This window comes from Desmodus rotundus, chromosome 3 (assembly GCF_022682495.2).
Source record: "Desmodus rotundus isolate HL8 chromosome 3, HLdesRot8A.1, whole genome shotgun sequence".
NCBI lineage: Eukaryota > Metazoa > Chordata > Mammalia > Chiroptera > Phyllostomidae > Desmodus > Desmodus rotundus.
The window spans coordinates 62,728,052-62,754,282 of NC_071389.1; the positions used below are offsets into that span (position 1 = coordinate 62,728,052).

Sequence of the window (26,231 nt, forward strand, 5' to 3'; positions counted from 1 at the left end):
CAGAAACAAACACAGGGAGGCTGCCAAAATGAGGAAACAAAGAAGCATGGCCCAAATGAAAGAACAGATCATAACTCAAGAAAAAGAGCTAAACAAAGTGGAGATAAGCTATCTATTAGATACAGAGTTCAAAACACTGGCTATAAGAATGCTCAAGGAACTTAGTGAGGACCTCAGCTGCTAAAAAAGATCCAGTCAGAAAAAAAGGACATGCTAATTGAAATTAAGAAAAATTTACAGGGAAACAACAGTAGAATGGATGAAGCCAAGAATCAAATCAATGATTTGGAACATAAGGAAACAAAAAACAACTGCACAGAAAAAGAAGAAAATAGAATGCAAAAAATATGAGGATAGTATAAACAGCTTCTGGGACAATTTCAAGAGGTCCAATATTCACATCATGGGGTGCCACAAGGAAAAGAGAAAGAGCAAGAAATTGGAAATCTATCTGAAAAAAATAGTGAAAGAAAACTTGTCTAATTTGGTGAAGGAAATAGACATGTAAGGCCAGGAAGCGCAGAGAATCCCAATTATGATGGATGCAAAGAGGACCACTCCAAGACACATCATTATTAAAAGGCCACAGGTTAAAGATAAAGAGAGATCCTTAAGAGCAAGAGAAAAGTTATTTACCAGGTGGTTGCCACATGGGAGGGGGTAGGGGGAGAAAGGGTGAAGAGGTGAGGGGATTAAGAAGTACAAACAGGTAGTTACAGAATAGCCATGGGGATGTAAAGTACAATATGGGAAATGGAGTAGCCAAAGAACTTACATGCATGACCCATGGACATGAACAATGGTGGGGGGATTGCCTGAGGGAGTGGGGGGTGCTGGGTGGAGAGGGGCAAAGGATGAAAAATCAGGACAAGTGTAATAGCATAATCAATAAAATATAATTTAAAATAAAAAGAAAATATGTAATTCAAAACTTGATAGAACTATAAAAAAGGGACAAATTCACAATCATAATTGGAGATTTTAACACACCTCTCTCAGTAACTGAAAGAACAAGCAGACAAGAAATTTGCAAGAATGGAGATTTGCATCATATGATTAACCTACTTGCTTAACACATATAGAACACTATTCCTGCCAACTACAGAATACACAATTTTCTCAAAAGCACATGGAATACTTTACCAAAATAAACTGTAAGTTGAGGCAAAAAAAAAAGTCTCAACAAATTTCCAAGGATTTAAATCTTAAAGTATGCTTTCTGAATGTAGGGTAATTAAACTAGAAATCAATAATAGATTAACTAGAGAATCCCCAAATGTCTCAAAATTAAGCAACACACTTCTATATAGCCCAGATGCAACAAAAAAGGGAGAAAGAAAGAAAGAAAGAAAGAAAGAAAGAAAGAAAGAAAGAAAGAAAGAAAGAAAGGAAGAAAGAAAGAAAGAAGAAAGAAAGTCAGAAAATATTTGGAACTAAATGACAATTAAAATATGGTATATCAAAACTTGCATGGTGGGAAGATGGCGGCAACATAGGTGGGAGCGGAATCCACTTCCCCTCAGCGCCAGGGAAATACCTAGCTGATCTGAGGAGCAGAGCGAACAGCCAACAGTACTCCAGCATATACGAAGATTAGAGACCAAAGATAGAGGACATTGAAAGATTTGACGGTAAGAAGAGTGCTCAAGGACAATAAGGTCCCCAGGAACCGGGACCGCGCGGTACAAGGGCTGCAGAGGCGCCAGCCCTGGCGCAGGGGCTGCTGCAGGAGTCCTGGGAGAGGGCCAGGCTGCGCTGTGAGCAGCCAGGTGCTTGATTGGACCAGGGGGGCTTGAAAAGGAGGAATTTCTCAAAAAGAAAAAGAAAATAGAGACACTCAGGGGCTAGTTAGAGAACTCTCGGTGGTGGCCGAGGCCCCTGGCGCCCCTCCCCCCTCCGCCCCTGGACTGTGAACGCCTAACGCGGGATAAGCGGCACCGGCGCTCACCTGAGGTCCGGTCACGCGCGGTCGTGCGCGCGCAGATCAGCGAACGGGGCCCATACATGAAACCCCGGAGGGGCGCCCACACCTGAAACCTCCAAGATCTTTTGGAGCAGAGACTAGCTGCTCCACCCACAGACCCAAAACCTCGGAACCGAGTACCGCGTGATTCGGTCCCAGGGCGGCCCCGCCCACCCGAGAGTCTCAAGCCCCGGGCGGCTGGATCGGCCCCCAAGCGTAGAGCCTCTGCGCGCTCACCAAGCGTAGGGCCGGCTGGATGCGCACTTCCCAAGCACAAAGGGGCTGGCGAGAGTCGTAACACCAAGGCGGCTGAACCAGCAGCTTGCAGCGCGCCAGCCTCCCTAGCCTGGGCAGCTCGAGTGGTCGGCCGGCTGCGCGCTCAGAGCCCAAATATCGTCACAAACCCGAAGCGGCTGGATTCCCCTGCTGCGCGCGCACGCGTCCAGAGCCAAAGCGGCTGGAGCGGCCACTTGAGAGTCCCAAGAACAAAGCTGCTGGATTGGCTGATCAACGGCCTGATTGCCTGCCAGGGACCACACCTACAAAACAGTGAAGAGTGTGACCCAGGAAGGAAGAAAAGTGAAACCAATCCTTCCAACCACCCCCTCCCGTTGCACAGACAGGACAACAGCAGAAATAACCTGAACGGTTTAAAGCCAACAGAAGATTTTTTTTTTCCCCCTTTTTTTTTTTTTTCCTTTTCCTTTCCCCCTGAACTCCTTCTTCCTCTCTCTCTCTTTTTTTTCTTTCATTCCTTCTTCCTCCCATCCTCTACCATTTTTATGTCTTCTTCCTGCCTTCTTTTATCTATTTCTATGTTTTAATTTTTGTTAAAATTCCTTCTTATCTTGCCTCCGATCTTTCTTTTATCCTTCTTCCCTCCTTCCTTCCTTTCCTCCTTTCCTATTTCCTTTTTCCCTCCTTCCCATCTTTGGTTTTTGTTTGTTTGTTTGTTTGTTTGTTTTTTCCTTTTCTTTCTCCCCCCCTTTCTATTTTTCCCACAGGTGCGACAACAAAACCTGGAGTGCTGAAAAGACTAGAGTTAGACCGTGTTAAACACATAAACGTCAGCTCAAGACCAGTGAGCACAGGAGAGTAAGGAGACAGCACCACCGAATCCCATTGGCATTCTACCATAGAAGTTCATATCATAAACCCAGGGATTCAGAACAAAGCAATTTAAGAAGCAGAGGCCAACAAGAAGAGCCTCACAAACAATGGGAAGACAAAGAAACAATTCCCAAATGAAAGGAAAGGAGGAAGTCTCAGAAAGAATACTAACCGAAAAAGAGGCAAGTCAACTATCAGATACTGAGTTCAAAGCAATGGTCATCAGGAAGCTCACTGAGCTCTCTGAGCTCAAAGAGAACTACCAGAAACTACAAGGAAACTACAATGAACTCACTGCAAACTATATCAACATGAAAAAGGAAATAGAAAATATCAACAAGAGCCAAGAGGAAATGAAGAATACAATTTCTGAATTGAAGAACACAGTAGAAGGAATTAAAAGCAGACTTGATGAAGCAGAGGATCGGATCAGCGAGCTGGAGGATAAAGTAGAAAAAAACACCCAGAAGGAGCAAGAAAAGGAAAAGAGGCTCAGAAAGAATGAAGAGCCAATAAGGGAAATGCAGGACAACATGAAACGTAACAATATCCGTATAATAGGAATACCAGAAGGAGAAGAAGAAGAGCAAGGGATAGAAAACCTGTTTGAAAAAGTAATGATGGAAAATTTCCCTAATCTGAGGAGAGAAAAAGTCACCCAAATCCAGGAATCACAGAGAGTCCCAAACAAGAGGAACCCAAAGAGACCCACTGCAAGACACATCATAATTAAAATGGCAAATTTCCAAGACAAAGAGAGGATCTTAAAGGCAGCAAGGGAGAAAAAGGAAGTAACATACAAGGGAGCCCCAATAAGGTTAGCAACTGACTTCTCAATGGAAACGCTCCAAGCCAGAAGAGAATGGCAAAAAATATTCCAAGTAATGAGAACCAGAGGCCTCCAACCAAGACTACTTTACCCAGCAAGGCTCTCAATCAAGATAGAAGACCAAATAAAGAGCTTCCCAGACAAAAGAAGTCTAAAAGAATACAGCTCCACCAAACCAGCTCTGCAAGAGATGCTAAAGGGACTGCTTTAAGGAAAGGAAGGAAAAGAGAAAGACAGAGGAACACAGGTAGGAAATAATGGCAATGAATAACTACCTATCGATAATAACCTTAAATGTAAATGGATTAAATGCTCCAATCAAAAGACATAGAACAGCTGAATGGATAAGAAAACATGACCCACACATATGCTGCCTACAAGAAACCCATCTCAGGACAAAAGACTTACACAGACTGAAAGTGAAGGGCTGGAAACAAATTTTCCAAGCAAACGGACAGGAAAAAAAAGCAGGGGTAGCAATACTCATATCAGACAAAATAGACTTCCAAAGAAGGGCCATAAAGAGAGACCCAGAAGGTCACTTCATAATACTCAAAGGAAGAATCCACCAAGAAGACATAAACATTATAAATATATATGCACCCAACATAGGAGCACCCAAATACATAAAGAAAATCTTGGAGGATTTCAAGAAAGATATTGACAGCAACACAATTATAGTAGGGGATTTTAACACCCCACTATCAAAAATGGACAGGTCTTCCAAACAAAAGATTAACAAAGATATTGTGTCACTTAACAATACCCTAGAGGAAATGGACTTAACTGATATATACAGAGCTTTTCATCCCAAAGAAGCAAAATACACATTCTTTTCAAGTGTCCATGGAACTTTTTCAAAGATAGACCACATGATAGGACACAAAGCAACCCTCAACAAATTCAAGAAAATTGAAATCATATCAAGCATCTTCTCTGACCACAAGGGTCTGAAACTAGAAACCAACCCCAAGGGTAAAAACCCAAAACACTCAAAATCATGGAGACTGAATAGCATGCTATTAAACAATGAATGGGTCAAGAACGAGATTAGGGAAGAAATCAAAAACTTCCTGGAAACAAATGAAAACGAACTCACAACAACCCAAAACCTATGGGACACAGCAAAGGCAGTCCTGAGAGGGAAGTTCATAGCAATACAGGCCTACCTTAAGAAGTTAGAAACAGTTCACACAAACAACCTAACCCTACGCCTACAAGAACTGGAGGAACAACAACAAAGACAGCCCAGAGCAAGCAGAAGGAAGGAAATAACCAAGATCAGAGCAGAACTAAATGACATAGAGACTAAAAGCACAATTGTAAGGATCAATGAATCCAGAAGCTGGTTCTTTGAAAAGATAAACAAAATCGACAAGCCTTTAAGTAGGCTTATCAAGAAGAAAAGAGAAAGGATCCAAATAAACAGAATTAGAAATGAAAGTGGAGAGATTACAACTGATACCACAGAAATACAAAGGATCGTAAGAAATTACTATGAAGACCTATATGCTAAGAAATTTGAAAACCTAGATGAAATGGACACATTTCTAGAAAAATATAATCTTCCAAAACTGACTGAAGAAGAAGCAGAAAACCTGAACAGACCAATATCAGCAAAGGAAATTGAAGCAGTCATCAAGAAACTCCCATCACACAAAAGCCCTGGTCCAGATGGTTTCACAGGAGATTTCTACAAAGCATTTAAGGAAGAACTAACCCCTATCCTTCACAGACTATTTGAAAAAATCCAAACTGATGGAAGACTCCCAAACTCTTTTTATGAAGCCAACATCATCCTAATCCCAAAACCAGATAAAGACACAATGAAGAAAGAAAACTTCAGGCCAATATCGCTGATGAACATAGACGCTAAAATTCTCAACAAAATATTAGCAAACCGCATCCAGCAATATATTAAAAAGATCATCCACCATGACCAAGTGGGATTCATCCCAGGGATGCAAGGAGGGTACAATATTCGCAAATCAATAAACATAATACATCACATCAACAACAGCAAAGACAAAAATCACATGATCATATCAATAGATGCGGAAAAAGCATTCGATAAGATACAGCACCCATTTCTGATAAAAACACTCAGCAAAGTGGGAATAAAGGGAGCAGTCCTCAACATAATTAAGGCCATATATGAGAGACCTACAGCCAACATCACATTCAATGGACAAAAACTTAGAGCTTTCCCACTAAGATCAGGAACAAGACAAGGATGCCCTCTCTCACCACTCCTATTCAACATAGTATTGGAAGTCCTAGCCACAGCAATCAGACAAGAAAAAGCAATAAAAGGCATCCAAATTGGAAAGGAGGAAATGAAACTGTCACTGTTTGCAGACGACATGATAGTGTACATGGAAAACCCTATAGACTCCACTCAAAAACTACTCGACCTAATAAATGAATTTGGCAAAATAGCTGGATACAGAGTCAATACCCAGAAATCAAAGGCATTCCTGTACACCAACAATGAAACTGCAGAAACACAAATCAGGAAAAAAATCCCATTCGATATAGCAACAAGAAAAATAAAGTACCTAGGAATAAACCTAACCAAGGAGGTAAAAGACCTGTACTCAGAAAACTACACAACACTGAAGAAAGAAATTAAGGAAGATACAAACAAATGGAAGCATGTACCATGTTCATGGATTGGAAGAATTAACATCATCAAAATGGCCATACTACCCAAAGCAATTTATAGATTCAATGCAATCCCTATTAGAGTACCCATGACATATTTCACAGATATAGAACAAACATTGCAGAAATTCATATGGAACCATAAACGACCTCGAATAGCAGCAGCAATTTTGAGAAAGAAGGACAAAGCAAGAGGTATCACAATACCTGATATCAAACTGTATTACAAGGCCACGGTAATCAAAACAGCCTGGTACTGGCATAAAAACAGGCTCATAGACCAATGGAACAGAATAGAGAGCCCAGAAATAAACTCAAATCTATACGATCAATTAATATTTGACAAAGGAGGCAGGAGCATAAAATGGAGCAAAAACAGTCTCTTCAACAGATGGTGTTGGGAGATCTGGACAGCTACGTGCAAAAAAATGAAACTCGATCACCAACTTACGCCATACACGAAAATAAACTCAAGATGGATAAAAGACTTAAATATAAGCCGTAACACCATAAAAGTACTTGAGGAAAACATTGGCAGGAAAATCTCAGACATTCCACGCAGCAACATCCTCACAGACACATCCCCTAAAGCAAGGGACATAAAGGAAAGAATAAACAAATGGGACCTCATCAAAATAAAAAGCTTCTGCATGGCTAAAGAAAACAGCACCAAATTACAAAGAGAACCAACAATATGGGAAAGCATATTTGCCAATGATACCTCAGACAAGGGCCTGATCTCCAAAATATATAAAGAACTCACACGACTCCACTCCAGGAAGACAAACAACCCAATTAAAAAATGGGCAAAGGACTTGAACAGACACTTCTCCAAGGAAGACATACAGAAGGCCCAGAGACATATGAAAAGATGCTCAGCATCACTAGCCATCAGAGAGATGCAAATTAAAACCACAATGAGGTATCATCTCACACCAGTCAGAATGGCCAACATAAACAAATCCACAAACAAATGTTGGAGAGGATGCGGAGAAAAGGGAACCCTCGTGCACTGTTGGTGGGAATGCAGACTGGTGAGGCCACTGTGGAAAACAATATGGAATTTCCTCAGAAAACTAAAAATGGAACTGCCCTTTGACCCAGTAATTCCGCTGCTGGGATTATACCCTAAGAACACTGAAACACCAATCCAAAAGAATCTGTGCACCCCAATGTTCATAGCAGCACAATTTACAATAGCCAAGTACTGGAAGCAACCTAAGTGCCCATCAGCAAACGAGTGGATCCAAAAACTATGGTATATTTACACAATGGAATTCTACGCAGCAGAGATAAAGAAGGAGCTTATACCCTTTGCAACAGCATGGATGAAACTGGAGAGCATTATGCTAAGTGAAATAAGCCAGGAAGTGAGGGACAAATACCATATGATCTCACCTTTAACTGGAACATAAGCAATAGAAGGAAAAAGCAAACAAAATATAACCAGAGACATTGAAGTTAAGAACAATGTAACAATAGCCAGGGCGGGCGTGGGGGGTGGGGGCGGGGACAGTGGGTAGAGGGGATTACAGGAACTACTATAAAGGACACATGAACAAATCCAAGGGGGAGGGTGGAGAGGGGGGAGGGAAGTGGGTTCACCTGGGGTGGGGTGAAGGGATGGGGGAAAAGGCATACAACTGTAATTAAATAACAATAAATAAATTGAAAAAAAAAAAACAAAAAAAACTTGCATGGTAAAGCTAGAGCAATGGTCAGGAGGAAATTTGAGGAAGAAGTGTTAACAGTTTTAACTGTTCAGAAGATAGAAAAGGAGGAACCACTTCCCAACTCATATCTGGCAAGGACATTATAAGAAAGCAAAAGTAAGACCAAACTCTCATGAACATAGGTGCAAAAATCCTAAACAAAAGATTATCGGATTTTAAAAAATACTACATGATGAGGTAGATTTTATTCTAGGAATGAAAGGCTGACTTAGTAATGTAAGTCACTACAATACCAGGATAAAGAAAAAAAAATTACACAATCATCTTAAGAGATATGAAAAAAAACATTTGATAAAATTCAATACCTATTCATGATATTTTTTAAAAAATCAAACCTATTAGCAAATTAGGAATAGAAGACTTTCTTGATCTGATAAAAAGTATCTACAAAATATCTCCTGATAATAGCATATTTAATGGTGAAATATTGAATGCTTTTCCACCTGGGATTGAAAACAACAACAAAAAAAGATATTTTCTCCATCTGTATTCAACATTCATAGGAAGTCATAGCCATGTAATAAGGGAAGAAAACAAAATAGAAGATATAAGATTGGAAAAGAAGAAATAAACAAGTTATCCACAAATTACATAATTATAAACATAAAAAATCCAAGAGAATCTACAAAGTACATACTAGAAATAAGTGAATTTAACAAGTTCCCTGAATATAAGGTCAATACATAAAATCTAATATATTTCTATGTACCAGCTATAAAAAATTGGAAAATGAAATTTTATAAAAATACCATTTATGATAGCACCAAAAACACCCCTACAAATAAATCTAAAAAAAGATGCACAAGACCTCTACCATGAAAACTATAAAACATGGTTGAGATCAATTCAATAAAACTTCAAATGAAGAGATAGGCCCCATCCATAGAGTAAAAGACTCAATATTATAGAGGTGTCAATTCTCCCCAAACGGATTCAATGCAATGTTATCCAACCCTGTAGACTTTTTTTGAGAGGAGGGAGAATTTACAAGAAGTTCTAAATTTTATATTGAAATGAAAAAGATCAAAAATAGCCAAAATTTTAGATCCGTTTGGATTTAAAGGATTAAACAAATCTGGAGTGTTTGTGTTGCCAGATATCAAGACTTGCAGGGCAGTGGCTATTGACACGGTAAGACCCCAAGGAAAGGGTAGCGACGTAGACCAATAGAGCAGAGCGGGGACTCCAGAAACAGGCTTGGAGCTTTGTAGTCACAGTGTTTGCAACAAAAGCACAACTGCAGTTCAGCGGGGGGATGTGTTGTCCCTTAATAAATGACCTGGCCCTATTTCTATCCATAAAGGAAAACAAAACAAAGCAAAAATTTTGACTCTTACACAATACACACAAAAAGTAATTTGAGATAGATCACAGACCTAAAAGCGAAAGGTAAAACAATAAAGGTTCTAGTACAGAACACTGTACAGTATCTTTACGAACGTGGGAAAGCTGTCTGAAATATAACCGCAAAAAGACATTACCCATAAAAGAAAAGAGTACATTGAACTCCATTAAAATTAAGAACTTCTGTTCATTCAAGGGCACCATTAAGGCAAACTACAAACTCTGCAAAGATATTTGCAATACATATACCCAACAAAGAACTCAATACTCAGAATGTATAAAAACTACTATAAATCAATAAGATAAAGACATCCTGATTAAAAATTGCACAAAAAGACTTGAACAGGAACTTCACAACAGTGGATATAAAAATGAAATAAGTATATGAAAAGTGTTTAACATTAGTCATAAGGGAAAATGCAAATTAAAACCACAGTATAACACTCACCCTCCAGAGCAGCTAAAATGATAAAGACTGGCTCTACCATGCACTGGTAGAAACACGGAGCAACCAGTACAACCCCTCCGAAAAGTGTTTGGCAGATCAACTGAAGCTAGGCATGTATATAGCACGTATATAGCATTTCCTCTCGGTACCTACCCCACTGAAGTCAATGCCTGCACCTATGGCAGTCTTATTGACAATAGCCTGAGGAGGGAATAATGCACACGTTCATACACAGGAGTTAGTAAATACATTGTGGTATATTTTTACAATGAAATACAATGGAAGAAGAACATACTACTGCTACATAAAACAACATGGCTAAACTTCATACAAAAACAGTTACATGAAAGTAGCCAGACCCAAAAGGACATGCTATATATTTCTGTTTATATGAAGTCCAAAAACAAGTAAAATTAATCTACGTGGCAATGGAGGTCAGCACAGTGATTACCAGTTAGGAGTTTTCACTTGAAGGGAGCAGAAGAGAAACCTGGGATGCTGGAAACATTCCATGTCTTTGGTGAAAGTTGGCCTCTCAGGGTGATAACTCCCTGTTCTTCGAGTTTTTTGTGCATTCTGGCCCACGCGAGCTGCCTCTGATAAAGCCAGACCCCAGGTACCATGGTGCAATGCTTTATGTGAGCCAAAGCCTCCGTGAATCTGCTCAGGCTGGACGTGGGCACCAGAGATTGTTGTGCTGCCACCACAGCCTGCCCACTGGAGGCCATGCTAAACTAGGCCCTCTCCCTGACAAAAAAAAGACAAGCTCTTGGTGCTATGACGTGAGGCGACTGTGGCAGCAGCAACGGCCCTCCACTGAGCAAGCAGCAAAGGCCCAGCAGGGAAGGCCAGGCAAAGCTGGGGAGGCACCTGAACGGGGCCTGTTGTACCAGGTGACTCCTGTTAGCTCCACTGCAGCAGCTACAATCCAACAAGGGTTTAGAGCCCTCAGAAATAAAGGGTTGAGTCCCAGCAAAAGGCAAACAAACAACACAGACCAGCCAAAACGCAGGCTAAAAGAGGGAAATGGTGATGAAGGAGGAGGTAATATATAATGACCTGAGACATGCTGTAGCAGCAGGCCCTACGATTTATTTCAATAACTCTTGCTTTAGGTGTCTCAGGAGATTGCAGTTGGTCACCACTTGGAAAAAGATTCTATGAATGGTTGGACTACTTTCAGGAAAAAAGTGAGACAACTTGTGCTCACACGCACACACAAAAAAAGCAGCAAACTCTACATTACAATATTGGAGCTGGGTATGATGAAAGGGCAAGAGTGGACCTGAGCAGTTTAAGCAATGAGTTGTGTTGAACTCATCTCATTGAACCTTCCCAGGCTTGGCTTCCTCTAATCCACCAGACCCTCGGTCACTTGCTCCGCTTCGGTCACTACACACTCTTTGCACACTTGAATTGTTCCACTACCACAGATCAACCAGGCACCACTTGGAATCCTTGGCTCCTCGTGCACCACAGTGCACGGGATCTCTCTTTACCAGAATTGTTTGAAGGGGCTGGGTGACACAGCCAGGAAATTTAAAGGAGTCAATCACCAGCAGGAGATGAGAAGGAGGTAAACACTTTCCCTTCCTCTCTTTAATGGATTGTCCCAGGGCATGGTTTCTTTGCATAGGCTGTTTGGAGACATCCCAGATGGCAGGGCAGCTGCACAGCAGGTTCACCTGCTGGGTATCCTCATTGTACCACAGTAGCCAGCTTAGAAACACTCATCTTTCACTGCTTCCCAACCTTCCCTTACTCATTTCCCCTTCCCCTCTTTCTCACTGCTCTGGGATTAAACTCTCAAATCATTAACACATAAGCTTGCCTTATGCTTTCTGTGGAACGCAGGAAAGATACATGTGTTTGGGGATTTGAAATATTTTAGAATCTAAAAATGTTAATCAGCCCTTGCTGGTGTGGCTCAGTGAATTGAACGCAAGCCTGTGAACCAAAGGGTCTCTGGTTCGATTCCAAGTCAGGGCACATGCCTGGGCTGCGGGCCAAGTCAGGCCCTCGGTAGGGGTCATGTGAGAGACAGCCACACATTGATGTTTCTCGCTCTCTCTCCTTCTCTTCCCCTCTCTCTAAAAATAAATAAATAAAATTTATTTTAAAAAATAAAAAAATAAAATTTATTTTAAAAAATAAAAATAAAAATGTTATATGTATAATAAATGCATACATTTAGTCACTAAGAATTAAATATGTTATTTTTATACAAAAGCATACTTGGATCATCTGGACAACCACTTTGAGTATATCCTTTCTATTAAATGCTTCATTTTTGATGTGTAAATATTACACTTAAGCAATAAGTATTAACTATTAGCAGTAAGTACACATTTCATTTTTGTGAGCCAATGTCAAAGAAAAGTGGCAGACAAGTTGAAATTTGTGCTTAGCACCATGTGAAGGCCAAGTAAAGCCATGAGGTGATTTCAAGCAATTTGAATACTACGGGAAAGTGGCAAACCTTTTTCAGTTTTTATCGGAGGTTTGGCAAACTTAAAAGAATCTATGCAGTAGCTGGCGGCCCATAATTCATGTTCTGAGAAACATTTCATTTCAGTAAAATAATGTAATGTTGTTCATTTGAATTTTATTGAGCAATAGAGGTGTGATGAGGAAACCCAAAAAAGAGTTTGCTTAGCACAGTGAGATACAAGCTTTTATCTATTATCTCCAATATAAAATATTCAATAGTATCTATGTTTCTGCTAATGCTTTTGGTGCAAGCGGATTGTCTAAGGAAGAGCCAAGAAGTGTTGAGGTTATGTCAGGATCAATGAGGATGAAAATAATGAGCACCTTGTGGGATAATTGGGTATAAGATTTGTACCTAACAAGTGCTGACTGAATACACACAATAGCCAGGCCTCCCCTGGGCAGGCAGGTGATGGAGGGTGGCCTCGTATGGGCCAGCCCCAGGTTGGGCAATCATTTGTAAGAAGTAAATATCTTTCAGAGTCCAAGCCTCATGACACCTGTAAGTCCTTGCATAGAACCGGGTGTGGGTTTCCTGCCCTCTTAGCTAGCATCTGGCAAAGGTGAAGGCACGGCTGGTGATACTTTCAAATTAAATATTTAATGTACACAGAACTTAAGACTAAGATAGTTATTGTTCCTCGTATTGGAGACAAATGAAAAAGCGAAACAATTGGTCAAGGGACTAAAGTCCTATGATAAACCACCTCTGATAACCTGGAGAAACACATGTCTCTATAGTCATATAAATAGGGGTAACGGAAGATGCCACCAAAACCAAGATTTTCCAAAGAGACTAACCACGGGCACAGTAATGGGGCCGTTTAAGAGTTCTGTTTTCATCTTGGTCCTTCACCTTCTGGAAGGGGCCCTGAGTAATTCACTCATTCAGCTGAATAACAATGGCTATGAAGGCATTGTTATTGCAATTGACCCTGATGTGCCAGAAGATGAAACACTCATTCAAGAAATAAAGGTAAGGTTGAAATGGTAATTTTTCATGCTTTAAAAAGATTAAGCAAAAAATTAAGAATAATGTTGTGATAGGGTGAACATGAGCTCTGTAACCCCAGCTGTGTGGTATTGGCAAGTTGTTTTTATGTCTCAGCCTCAGTTTGTAAACCGGAAATAGGAACAGTCAACCATTAGGGTTCTTTTGGGGGATGAGATAGTAAACGCAATGTACTTAACTAAGAGTTCCATACATTGTTGGTGCTTAATAAATGATGTCTACATTTATTGACTGTGGGTGATCCCACTTAAAATCATTCAGTTCTGTACTAAGGCAGAGCCAGGTATATTTGGTAGATGTTGTGAAATGCACAGAGAATAATTCCGTTGCCTGATTTTACCACTGGCTCATGTCAGATTCTCCTTTTTATTCTCCTAATTGTAACCCTCTTCTCTGTGATCCTAATATAGAAGCCCAGGATGCTAACCTCTAACTTAAGAGTAACCCTGACCCTTCAGTGGAAGGAAACCCTGTATTTTACTAGCCGCAAAGCAAGGGATCCTTTCAGGTTGCCGAGTGGCCTCACCTTACTTGTTACTTCTGTGAGGGAAGGACAAACTAGAGAAGACGACGCTTCCTGTCCTGGGCAGAGGTGTCTAACTGTTGTAAGGTGGAGATGTCAGGTACAACAGCAAATAGCTAAGAATAAGGGGGGAAAGCCTTACATTGACCACCCTGGAATTTGGCTGTAGCACATCCAGTGGCAGCATTGTGTAATGAGGAAGAGCATTGGTGTGTAAAATGGGGCAATAACAAATACCTTCCTCATAGAATTGTGTGAGGATTAAGTTTGCCAATGCATGCACATAAGGGAAGCTTGGTGAAGGCTATATGGGAACTCTATCATTTGGGCATGTTTTTTATGTCTAAACTTATCTTAAAATATTTAAAAAAACTTAAAAAGTGCGTGCATAGTGTCTGGTACCTAGCAAGAGCTCAATTAATGGTAGGCGTAATCATCCGTCACCAGTCCCCCTGTTACTCCTTCTCGATGGAAAGAGTTCATTCTTTTTAACCACGCCAAAGTTCGTGAAGGCGAGATCAAAAGTTAATGGTGTTGCCCTGGAGAGTGTGGCTCAGTTGGTTGGAGTGTCATCTCTAAACTGAAAGGTCGAAGTGTCAATTCCGGGTCAAGTCACATGCAGGTTCAGCCCCAGTTGCAGGTTCGGTCCTGGTTGGGGCGCATAGGAGAGGCAACTGATCAATGTTTCTCTCTCACATCAATGTCTCTCCCTCTCTCTCTCTAGAATTAATAAGCATGTCCTCTGGTGAGGATAAAAAAAAAAGTTAATAGTGCAGGAGTCCCAGTGGTTGCCCCCAGTGTTCCTTGCTCTAAGCAGAACCAGGCCCAAAAAGATGGAGTTTGGAGAGCGAACCATCTCTATCACCAAGAGGAGTCCGGGGCTGGAGAACTGCGGTAGTTGCTGGGGGCTGGGTGGGAGTTTATCTGTTTCACCCAAAGACTGTCATTTATTACTGCCATTGGTGAAAGGGAAATTCATTCCTTTTGCAATCTGTCAATAATCAGATACCTTGGGTAAGCTTTTGATTGCCTCTAACCTTAGAAATGGCATCAGCAAAAATGAAAGTGCTACCTGGAGCAACAGACAAGGAAAGTGTGGTGCGGGCAGGAGAATGTAGCCAATACGTTTCTGTCTCTGGTTGGAGAGAGGGGAACCTGCCAGAAGAACTAAATTCCTGATCTCTAATGGCAACACTCATTCATATTTACATGGTGCTTTCGAGTTTTCAGAGTGCTTTTACCTAACTCTTTGGGAGGTTTCCTCCTGAGAAATGTCCTTCTTACTACTATTATTAAATTGGCTTCTATGAGTCCTAAATGCATTGGGTGTGAGATAAGTTGGTTCTCACACATTGTAAAGTCTATGACTATCTAACCACTATGCTGTACAGATGAAACTACTGCAAAATAATATTGAATGTAAACTGTAACTGAAAAAGAAAACAAAATAAAAGAGTTAAGGGTAATAGTGTGTGCAGAGTACCTAACTAAGTAGTTAATAAACATGAGTTCCTCCTTACTGATGTTCTGGACCTGCAGAGTTAAGGACCTTTACTGTGGGCTTCTCTGCCTTTCCTGGCCATCCCTCACTCCATTTTCTGAGGAGAGACTCCCCCGCTGGTGCCCTTGCGGGGACAGAAGCCTTTACATCAGCTCTTAAATACTTGCTTCTGTTCAGGGCATTATGCTAAGTGAAATAAGCCAGTCAGAGAAAGATAAATACGAAATGACTTCACTTCTGTGTGGAATCTAATGAACAAAGTAAGCAACAAAATAGAAAAAGACTCGTAGATACAGAGAACAGACTGAGAGCTGTCAGAGGGGAGGGGGCTGAGAAGCTGGGTGATGTAGGTGAAGGGATTAAGAGAAAAAAAACCTCATAGACATGGACAACAGTATGGTGATTACCAGAGGTAAGGGAGGTGGGGGTAGAACTGTACGCTTGAAACTTACATAATTCTATTGACCAATATCACCACAATACATTCAATTAAAAGAATAGTAGCTTCTGCATGACGGTCCCCAATGCTTCTCTACCTACAAGTTGCATTCGCTGCACCTGCCATGTCACTATGTTGTAGAAACAGAGAGAACACACTCCATAAAGTGAGGAAGTGAGAGTAAGGATGAAGTTCTCTCTCTCTCTCTCTATCAGACACAGACACGTATACACAAAAAAGATACACAGTGGGAGCAGTGTATCTTGGAGGCCTCCTCAACGCCTGCAAGTCTAAGAACCTCCTGTCTTGGCACTTCCGGACAGTTTGCCACTCATCACAGCCGTTTCATTCATTCATGCATTCATGCATTCATTTGTCAATTCATCCAACAAATATTTACAAAGCATCTATGTGATGCCAGCAACCAGAAATCTAGTGGTGAACTACATACCATCCCATCATTAAGGAATTTCCAGCTGATCCTATAAGCTGTCATCCTTGACCTCTCCAGGCCTCAAAAATTTAAATGTCTATTTGGATATGAGGTTGCCTTCTCAAAATCGGGAACAGGTGCAAAAGCAAAGATCCCCTATTAATGTTTCTGTTAAGACATGGAAGACAAGAGCATTTCATGCCAGTTATTTTTCTTCCTGGGAGACACTGAAAATTCATTTCAGTAGCCAAACTGTATTATACTATTCTAACATAGAAAGCTTTATACCTGCTTTTTAACTTTCCTGGTGATCTTGATTCAGTGTTTTTACTTTAAAAATACAACAATGTTAAATCATCCAGTGGTTGGAAGAAAGAGATGCAAATCATCATTAAGAACTTTTTTTAAAACTAGCAAGGCAACTACTATTACTATTTGAAAGGAGGGAACCTGCAGTTCAGAGAGACCAAGTAAATTCCCCAAGTTTATCCCATTAGGAAGAGGCAGAGAGGGATTCACCCCTGCATCAACACGCAAGTACTGCTTCCCCACGTAAAGATGAACCGGCTCTGCTCCTCAGGCCAACCCCACTAGGCACTGGAGTCTAGGCACTCTGTCTGCTCCCGGGAGAAATTCCCTCCTGCAATGGTCCCTTTTTTCTCTTGCAATATCAGAGATTTTGTTTTCCCATCAGCATGTGCATAGGCTATAAGAGATCCCATTTAAAATAACACACACACACACAAAACAAAATTCCCTTGCCCTGAAAAGCCCCTTCCGCTACGACATCCTGTCTCCATCCCCTTGAATTTACAGAAAAACTTGTTGAGCTGTTGTCTATATTCACTGCCTCTACTTCCTCACCTCCCACTCTCCTGAGTTCACTCATATGGAGCTGTTGGATCACCCAAGTTGCCAAATACTATGGTCAGTTCTTATACTTACCTTTCTTTTTTTAAAATTAAATTTATTGGGATGACACTGGTTAATAAGATCATCTAGGTTTCAAGTGTACATTTTTCTATGATACTTCATCTGTATGTTGCATTGTGCGCCCACCACCCAAAGTCAAATCATCTTCCATCACCATATATTTGGCTCCCTTCACCCTTCCTTCCCCACTTCCTTCTTTCTGGTAACCACCATATTGTTATCTGTGTCTATGAGTTTTTGTTTGTTTTTCATTTCTTGGTTGCTCAGCATTTGACATTGATGATCACTCTCTTCTTGAAACACCTCACTCCATGCTTTCTGATTTCCTCCCCGTGCACCAGCTGCTCCTTCTGAGTCTCCTTGGCTGACTCCTCCTGTTCTTGCCACTGAATGCTGGTGGCTCCCAGGTCTCAATCTTTTCCTTGGTCTACACTTAATTTTTTTTAAGATTTTATTTATTTTTAGAGAAAGGGAAAGGGAGGGAGAAAGAAAGGGAGAGGAACATCCATGTGCCAGAGAAATATTGAATAGGTGCCTCTCACACAGGGGGCCTGGCCTGCCACCCAGGCATGTGCCCTGACTGGGAATCTAACCTACAACCTTTTAGTTTGCAGGTTGATGCCCAACCCACTGAGCCACACCTGTCAGAGCTATACTCACTTTTTAGGGCAGTTTTTTAGTCTTAACAGACTTAATGCCCCTTTTAACAATAAATATCTTATAATGCCCTTTCTACTATTTTTATAATGCATCTCAGGAGCATTTATAATTTAACCCTACAGCTCTTTCATTTTAGAGAAATAAGGTTGAGTGTGTTTTGAAAATAAATTATATAACTTTGCCACTTCCTTATACTTTACACTTAGTATTACACTAAAAATAATTACTTACTATCATAACACTTAGCTCCAAAATTACCGCAGTCATATTCATTTTAATTTGATTTTTCTCTCCAGTATTAGTTGGTGTGAAACCTTGATACTTACACTCTCTAATTCTCAGGTTCTTCCTTAAAGGTTTATTGATCCTCAAAGGATCAGATATGATGATACCAATAAATAACATTTCATAAGCATTTGTGCTAAGTAAGCATGCTTCCAAGTGTTTTCTTGACTTCATTTGATTCTCATCTTAGGAGCTAGTCCCCATATTATTTTCCACTTTATAAATGGGATGACTAAGGGTCAGGAGGCCTCAGGGAAACTGCCAGGTAACCCACAATAAGTGCTGGAGCCAGGATTAGTGTCAGACTCTGAAGTCTGCATTGTCCATCATTACACTGTGACACAGACCATGTGGTAAGTGCTCAAAAAAGGTTAGCTACTATTATTTTTAAAATTGTTTATTTATTTATTTTAGAGAGGGGAAGGGAATGAGAAAGAGAGGAAGAGAAACATCAATGTGTGGTTGCCTCTTGCATTCCCCCTACTGGGGACCTGGCCCACAACCCAGGCATGTGCTCTAGACTGGGAGTCGAACTGGCGACCCTTTGATTTGCAGTACGGCACTCAATCCACTGAACCACACCAGCCAGGGCTATTTAGAAAAGGTATTTCTACATCTCCATTCCGAATTTTATAAGTGACCGGTCTTTACTAACTAGTTTTTTTCTAATGTGAAATACAGATATAAATTTAAATGACTGGTAATGTATTCTAGTCATAATTGTGCTTGCTATTTATGTTTTCTTTTCCCCCAGGACATGGTGACACAGGCGTCTCCATATCTGTTTGAAGCTACAGGGAAAAGATTCTATTTCAAAAGTGTTACCATTTTGATTCCTGAAAAATGGAAGACAAAACCGGAGTATGCGAGACCAAAACTCGAGACCTATAAAAACGTGAGAATATCAAACACTGTTTTCAAATTCAATCTCCTTCTCTGATTTAGATAGTTTTCATCAGAGTATTCTAGAACTAAATGAAATTGTTTCAAAATAATCCAGTGTGAATAAGATCAATTCATTTGCTGAAATTTTGTAATGATAAAATCTTTTTCTTAAATTGCAGGCTGATGTTCTAGTTGTTAAACCTAATCCTCCAGGTAACGATGAACCCTATACTGAGCAGATGGGAAACTGTGGCGACAAGGGGGAAAGGATTTATTTCACTCCTGATTTCATAGTAGGAAAAAAGTTGCCTCAATATGGACCACAAGGTATGGGTAGACATGGAACATTCTGCTGTGTTTCTAATCACTTAATAATTTTATATTCAAAGTAGATCAAAATAGCATCATCTTTCTGAATAAGGAAGGACCTATAAACCAAATAAACTGATAGCATACATTTTCACTTAAAATAGGGTTCAGAATAGTACATTCTCGGTTAGAAATTTAATTTTTCATATTCTGTGTAAATGTGTAAGTATACTGTTTTTCATTTTTTTTTAATTATTAGTATCATAAAATAGCTGTAATATAGTTTGTTGAAGTACTATTAGGTTTCTATGGATCTGTTAAAGGGACTGCTGAAGAAATTAAACGCCCTGCCTGCAATTCATATAGTAGCCACCAGATGGTGCAGTCATAGTGTTCTCAGACCTTTCCACGCAAATTGTTAATGGGGATTGTTAACACAGAGATTCTGATTTAGAATCTGCATTTTTAACAAGCTCCTAACTGATGCTGGTGATGCTACTTGACTATCCCAGGTGATACTACTTGAATATGGACCACACTTTGAGTAGCAAAATGAATTTCCTTGCAGTTCAGATCTCAAAAAATAGTAACTAAAGAAAAAAATCTAATTTTCTTTCACAAAAGAAATTCTTTGCCCTGGCTGGTATAGCTCAGTGGATTGAGTGCCAGCCTGCAAACTAAAGGGTCGCTGGTTGATTCCCAGTCCAGAGCACATGCCTGGGTTGAGGGCCAGGTCCTCAGTGGAGGGTGTGTGAGAGGCAACCACACATTGATGTCTCTCTCCCTCTCTCTTTCTCTCCCTTCCTCTCTCTCTAAAAATAAAAGAAATAAAGTCTTTTAAAAAAATAATAAAGAAACTCTTTATCATTCCTATATGAGCTATACAGAACAGTCTTCAGAGAAAATATTAAAAGAAGAAATGGAGTATATATAATATGTATTTTCTAAGTATAATGAAATGTAATTAGTACCAGCTAATTGGGTTAATAACTAGTATAAGGTATCTCTATTATCTTGAAGATATTAAAACCAGCTGGGTTTTTTCACTTAAACAAAGGAGCCTTGGCACCTGCACGCCCTACCCCACCTTCCCTGGAGCAGTTACAGACTTTATCAGAATAAAGGGCCAGACAGAGCTCTTTGTGCTTCTACAACACCCTGATTCTCCTCCATAACAGGAACAGAAAATGCCCGACGTGTGGCTCAATAAATATGTGTTGGATTGATTTACCCAACTGCCCCATCTCACTCCTGAGCCCACTCCAGCCATCCGAGTCACCACATGTGACATCATTCCTTTACGATGCCTCCTTTCTGTGCTGTGGCTCCCCTTCTGCTCCCTCACAATCTCCCCTTCCCTTTCAGAGGCCATCTGTTGTTCCCCGGCACCTACAGAATGAAGTCCAGACCCTCTGTGTGAGACACTGGTGTCTCCTCAGTTGTACCCCTCGCCTAACCCTCCAAATTCAGCCCATCTGAGCTGTACATAAGTCACTAATTCATCTGAATTGAACAAATAGTCACTGAGTGCCTATGAAGGTCTAGGCACTATGTGCCCAGACATGACAACGAAGAAGTCGTGGTGCCTGTCCTCATGGAGACAAGTGTTTGGTGTGGGAGACTGGCGAGTAAGCAGCCATTACAATATAACATAAGTGCCTCAATAGAATGTAACGGAATCGTAAAGGAGGGTTACCTGGCCTAGTCTGGGGATGTTGGAGAAGGCTTCTAGGTGGATACAAGCTTGATTTTGAAAGAAGAGAAGCAATGACCCAGTCAGAGATAGGGAAGGAGTATCCCAAACACAGGAAAAACACACAAAAAGGACAAGAGATGAGAAAGACCCTGGTGTGGTTCTGGAAAGTAAAAGGAGTTCAGAAATTCACTGTGATTATAGTTTTGGAAGTAGGTGGAGAACAGCAAGAAACGTGGCTGCGGAGAGAAGCAGGGCCTGGACCATCAGGGATCTTGCACACCACATTCAGGGGCTGGACTGGACCCTGCATACCACAGGGCAGCCATTGAAGACTGGAGACATGGAGGGCAGCATGGATTGCAGTGAATCAGGAGTACGTGGCAATAAGACTGGAAAGATGAGAATTGCGCAGAGGTGGAATAGGCAGGCCATGAGGTTTAATCAGTTATGAGCCACTGGGGATGCTGCCCCGGCTGCCCTATCACTGTCCCCAGCTCCCACAGCAGCAGACACCGACCTCCGAGTCACTGCACTTGCAACACTAGGGGTTTTAATTATCTGTGTGGGTCATCCCCTGGACCGTATGCCACAGGAAGACAGGGCACTTGTTTCACCTCTGTATAAATCACTTCCTGCCACGTGCTATGTGCCTAGTTAGCACTAGCAAGCCAAAATAAGTAGTTACATTTTTCAGAAATGTTCAGTTGGCATATTAGATTTATCTTTCTAAAAAAATCAAAGCTTTACAAAATTAACATAGTGAAGCAAAATACAAGTTCAGAAGAATTACTTTCTCCCAGTGTGAGAAGGTAATTTTACCATTTTTACTCTAACCAAGTGCTAATATGTTTTCTCACAGGAAGGGTCTTTGTCCATGAATGGGCTCATCTACGATGGGGAGTATTTAATGAGTACAATAATGACCAGAAATTCTACTTATCTCAGGGAAAAAAGGAAGCAGTAAGGTATGGATATTTTGACCTCACTTTCCCAAACTATTTTAAATCACCACCGATTTTTTTCTTGGTCACTTTTTAAATGTCAGTCTTTTGCCTTGTTCTCTTTCATGCTCTCTTAATGCCTCCTGTTTCCGATTTCCACAAAACTACCACTTTTGCTCAGCTTACAGGCGCTTCAATTAGACAAATTCTCTACTTTGCAGCTACAAATCATTTGCCTCTTCTCGTGTGTGTGTGTGTGTGTGTGTGCAACCTCTGAGACCTACAGGTGCTATGTTCAGTGACTCCATCTTCCTGTATCAGAATCAGTAAGATAAACAAACTAATGAGGCTTTTCTAATGCCTTGAGGGCAAAATGTGTGGACTTTGTCAGTATGAATGGGTCTCAGAGGGATTGTGGAATTTACCTGAAAGACCCTCTGAATATTAAAACAAAACAGAAAACTTCTCCCAATTTGAATTAAATTCTGTGTGATGTCAGTAGGAAGCAAACTGAACACTTGGAAATCACTCAGGCTGTCATAGTTTTATGGGTGAGTTCTTGCAACCAACAGTTTCAGTGACTATAAACTGCTTGAGTATAAACACAAAAGATAGGGAACTTCCCAATTCATTTTAAAGGGCTAGCACAATTCAGATACTAAAACCTGACAGATGGCATGAAGAAGAGTTCTGTAGATACAGCTTTCTAAAAAGATTTTAAATAAAAGGACAGCAAGTTACATCTGGCCGAATTAAGGGAATAACAAACACACTAATGTCAAGTAAGACATCTTCCAGAAATCCCAAAAGGCTGTGATGGTAGGTAAGTAATTCATGGAGTATATTGAGTCAAGAAGAAAAGTAGATAATTATTCCAATAGATTTGCAAAAGGAACTTGAAAATCTTGTACACTTATGCCTGAGTTAGAAAACAAGAACCTTTTATAGGTGAGATCATAGGGTATTTGTCTTTCACTGCCTGGCTTATTTCACTTAGCATAATATTCTCCAGTTCCATCCGTGCATTGCAAAGGGTAGAAGTTCTCCTGCGTATTATTACTCCATTGTGTAAATGTACCACAGTTTTTGATCCTTTCATTTACTGATGGGCACTTAGGCTGTTTCCATCACTTGGTTCTTGTAAATTGTGCTGCTATGAACATTGGCGTGCATAGGTTCTTTTGAATTGGTGATTTGGGATTTAATTTTTAAAAATTAAAAGAAAAGAAAACCTGTTTTTAAAGACTAGGAGTTGGTACAACACCCCTCTCCACTTCTGCTTCCAGGTCTGCTTGCCTGATGGCCCTTTAAGACGTGCTCAGTTTTGGCTTGATTACTCTTTATTTGATGCTTATCTCCAAGGGGAGCTGCACTGGGCCTAGAGCTCAGCCTTGGCTTCCCATCCCTCCCACAGCGACATTACTGCTCTCCACTTTTCCCTTTCTCACTACATTCAAACTCTGTCAACTTGGACCACTTCCATTATATTCCGCTCATTGTTGTATCAGACACAAATACACACTAAATGCCTCCCAGAGCCATGCAGACATAGTGTACCAGACCCTTTAGCTGTTCCCTCTGCTCTATATAGTCCACAAGCCAGGGTCCCTTCCCTGATCTGATCATATGTTGGATTGACCTGTCAAATCTCAACCAATGGATGCCATTCCACACCTGGCATTTACCTTTCCCACTTCCCTTTTCCAAGCTTCTGTATAGCTGGACACTGCATATTCCCTCAAGAGAAAAGCTGATTAATACACATTCCTTTCTAGAGATATTCTAGAAATATCTGCATATACAGCAAGTTCTTCCTTCCACAGATAACATTAGCAAATGTGACTAATTACCATATCCTCTTAAAAAGAAGTTTTATTATAACATATTCATAATTTACTAATTATCTTCCAATTAAAATTTTTTGAAGGTCTAGATACAATCAAATAATGATAGTATTGCCCACAATACAAGGTTATTTCCTTAACGTGATACAGAACCTTAATTGAAAACCAAGAGCCTACATCATATTTAATAGGAAAATACTAGATACATTACCAGGAGTAACATAAGGATGGCCACTATTAGCACAGTTATCCAACCTTGTTTAGAACGGGGTAGCCAATGCTGCCTGGCTTGAAACATGAAACTGGGCAGGTTAAAAAAAGAAGAGGCAACTAGAAAGGAAGAGAAAAAAAATTGCTTTTATTCAGATGATATGTGATCCACTTTAAAAACTCAAGGGAGCCCTGGCTGGTGTGGCTCAGTGGATTGAGTGCCAGCCTGCACAAGCAAACAGTCGCCGGTTTGATTCCCAGTTGCAGGCCAGGTCCCTGGTGGGGGGCACCCGAGTGGCAACCACACGTTGTTTCTCTCCCTTTCTTTCTCCTTCCCTTTCCTCTGTCTAAAAATAAATAAGTAAAACCTTAAAAAAAAACTCCAAGAGAATAAATAGGAATTAAAATTGACAGGAGAAGTCAATAAGGTGACCAGATACAAAATGAATATTCAAATTGCCTTACCAAATATTAACAATAACTAGTTTAACAATATAATGGCAAGAATACTCCATTCAAGAAAGCAATTAAAAGTATAATGAAGTGTAAAACCTTCAGAAAAATGGATGTCATATTTGAAGGAAACTATAAAATCCTTCTAAAGGATTTAAAAGAAAATCAATATAAACTGAGCAATTTTCAATTCATGAAAGATTTCAATTCAACCCAAATATATATATTTTTCATAAAACTCCAGTCAAAAGTACATTCATTTTTACCTCACTTTTTAAATTTCAGAATTAATTGAATAGATAGTAGCTATGAATATTTTTGAAAAAGAATAGTAATAAAATTTTACTTACTGAATTTTAAATATACGCAATGTATCTATATTAATTAAAACAATGTCAACTGACAGACACATATATAATAATTTACTATTTATATAATCACTTACTATTTAATACAGCTAGAATTACAGATTCATGAAGAAAAAAGGATTTCTTAAGATATCAAGATAATTTTTAGCTCTGTGGGGAAAAATATTAACAGATATTCTTCCAGTTGGATAGACTCATTAAATATAAAAATCAAAATCATAATGACAACTAGAAGAATATTAATAAGAATCACATTCCTATATGGAGGCCTTTCTATGCATTCAAGAATTGTAAAAAGATATAACTAAAATAATAATAAAAATTTGGCTATAGATTAATTTAATATTCTGTTGCATACAAATCAAATATAAACTAAATAAAAAGGGAAAAAATAGAAAAATTTATTTGCAAAAATTTAAAAAACAGGCTTTTTAAAAGCTTGTAATACATGAACTTTTGAAAACCAGCAGGAAAACCACAACATCATAACAGAGAAATAGACACAGGAGAAAAACAAATACTTCACAAAGGAAGAAATAAAAATGGCCAATAAACAGAAAAGCTCAGACGCACTAGTCATCACAGCGGTACAACTCTGCCCAAGGTGAGGGCCACCGATTGCCAGGCGAGGTGGTGTCAGTGGGTCAGGGTTCCCAACGAAGGCTGTCAGAGACGGCACAGGCACAGCCCTGGGAGGCAATTTGGTGACACAAATCAAATCTCTAAAAATGTTCCTACTTCTTGATCCAGTAATTTTACATTCAAAAATCCCTTTTAAGGGAAATGATAGAATAAGCTCTATCAGCAATCTATAAAATATTCAAACTTTTGGATCTGATCATTTAGTGTGGGACCAATCACGCAGCAAACTTGGAAACAGTCAAAATGGTATGTGAAATTTTTATTAATTCACTGATTTTTAAATAAATAAACTTATTTATTTATTTTTTTTTAGAGAGGGGAAGGGAGGGAGAGGGGAAAAGAAGCGTTGATGGGACTCTGTTGTGGACACTCAATCCACTGAGCCCCGCCAGCCAGGTCTGAAGTTTTATTTTTAGTACTGACAAGTTGGAGACAAATCAAATTAAATAAATTAAGCTAAATTTATTTTATAGTATGAGAACATGTAGTTATTAAAATCACATTTTGAAAGAACAT

The 26,231-nt window shown here is 39.9% G+C and overlaps 1 protein-coding gene across 1 annotated transcript in view; it reads left to right on the forward strand.

Moving 5' to 3' along the window:
• Window positions 1–13,260: 13,260 nt before the first annotated feature.
• Window positions 13,261–26,231, forward strand: part of CLCA1 (chloride channel accessory 1) — a 32,605-nt gene continuing 19,634 nt past the window's right edge. Inside the window, exons 1-4 of the mRNA XM_024565389.3 lie at window positions 13,261–13,557; window positions 19,122–19,262; window positions 19,432–19,579; window positions 22,117–22,222. Of these exons, the coding sequence (XP_024421157.3) occupies window positions 13,396–13,557; window positions 19,122–19,262; window positions 19,432–19,579; window positions 22,117–22,222 (557 nt within the window). The 5' untranslated portion in view covers window positions 13,261–13,395. The remainder of the gene's footprint in view (window positions 13,558–19,121; window positions 19,263–19,431; window positions 19,580–22,116; window positions 22,223–26,231) is intronic.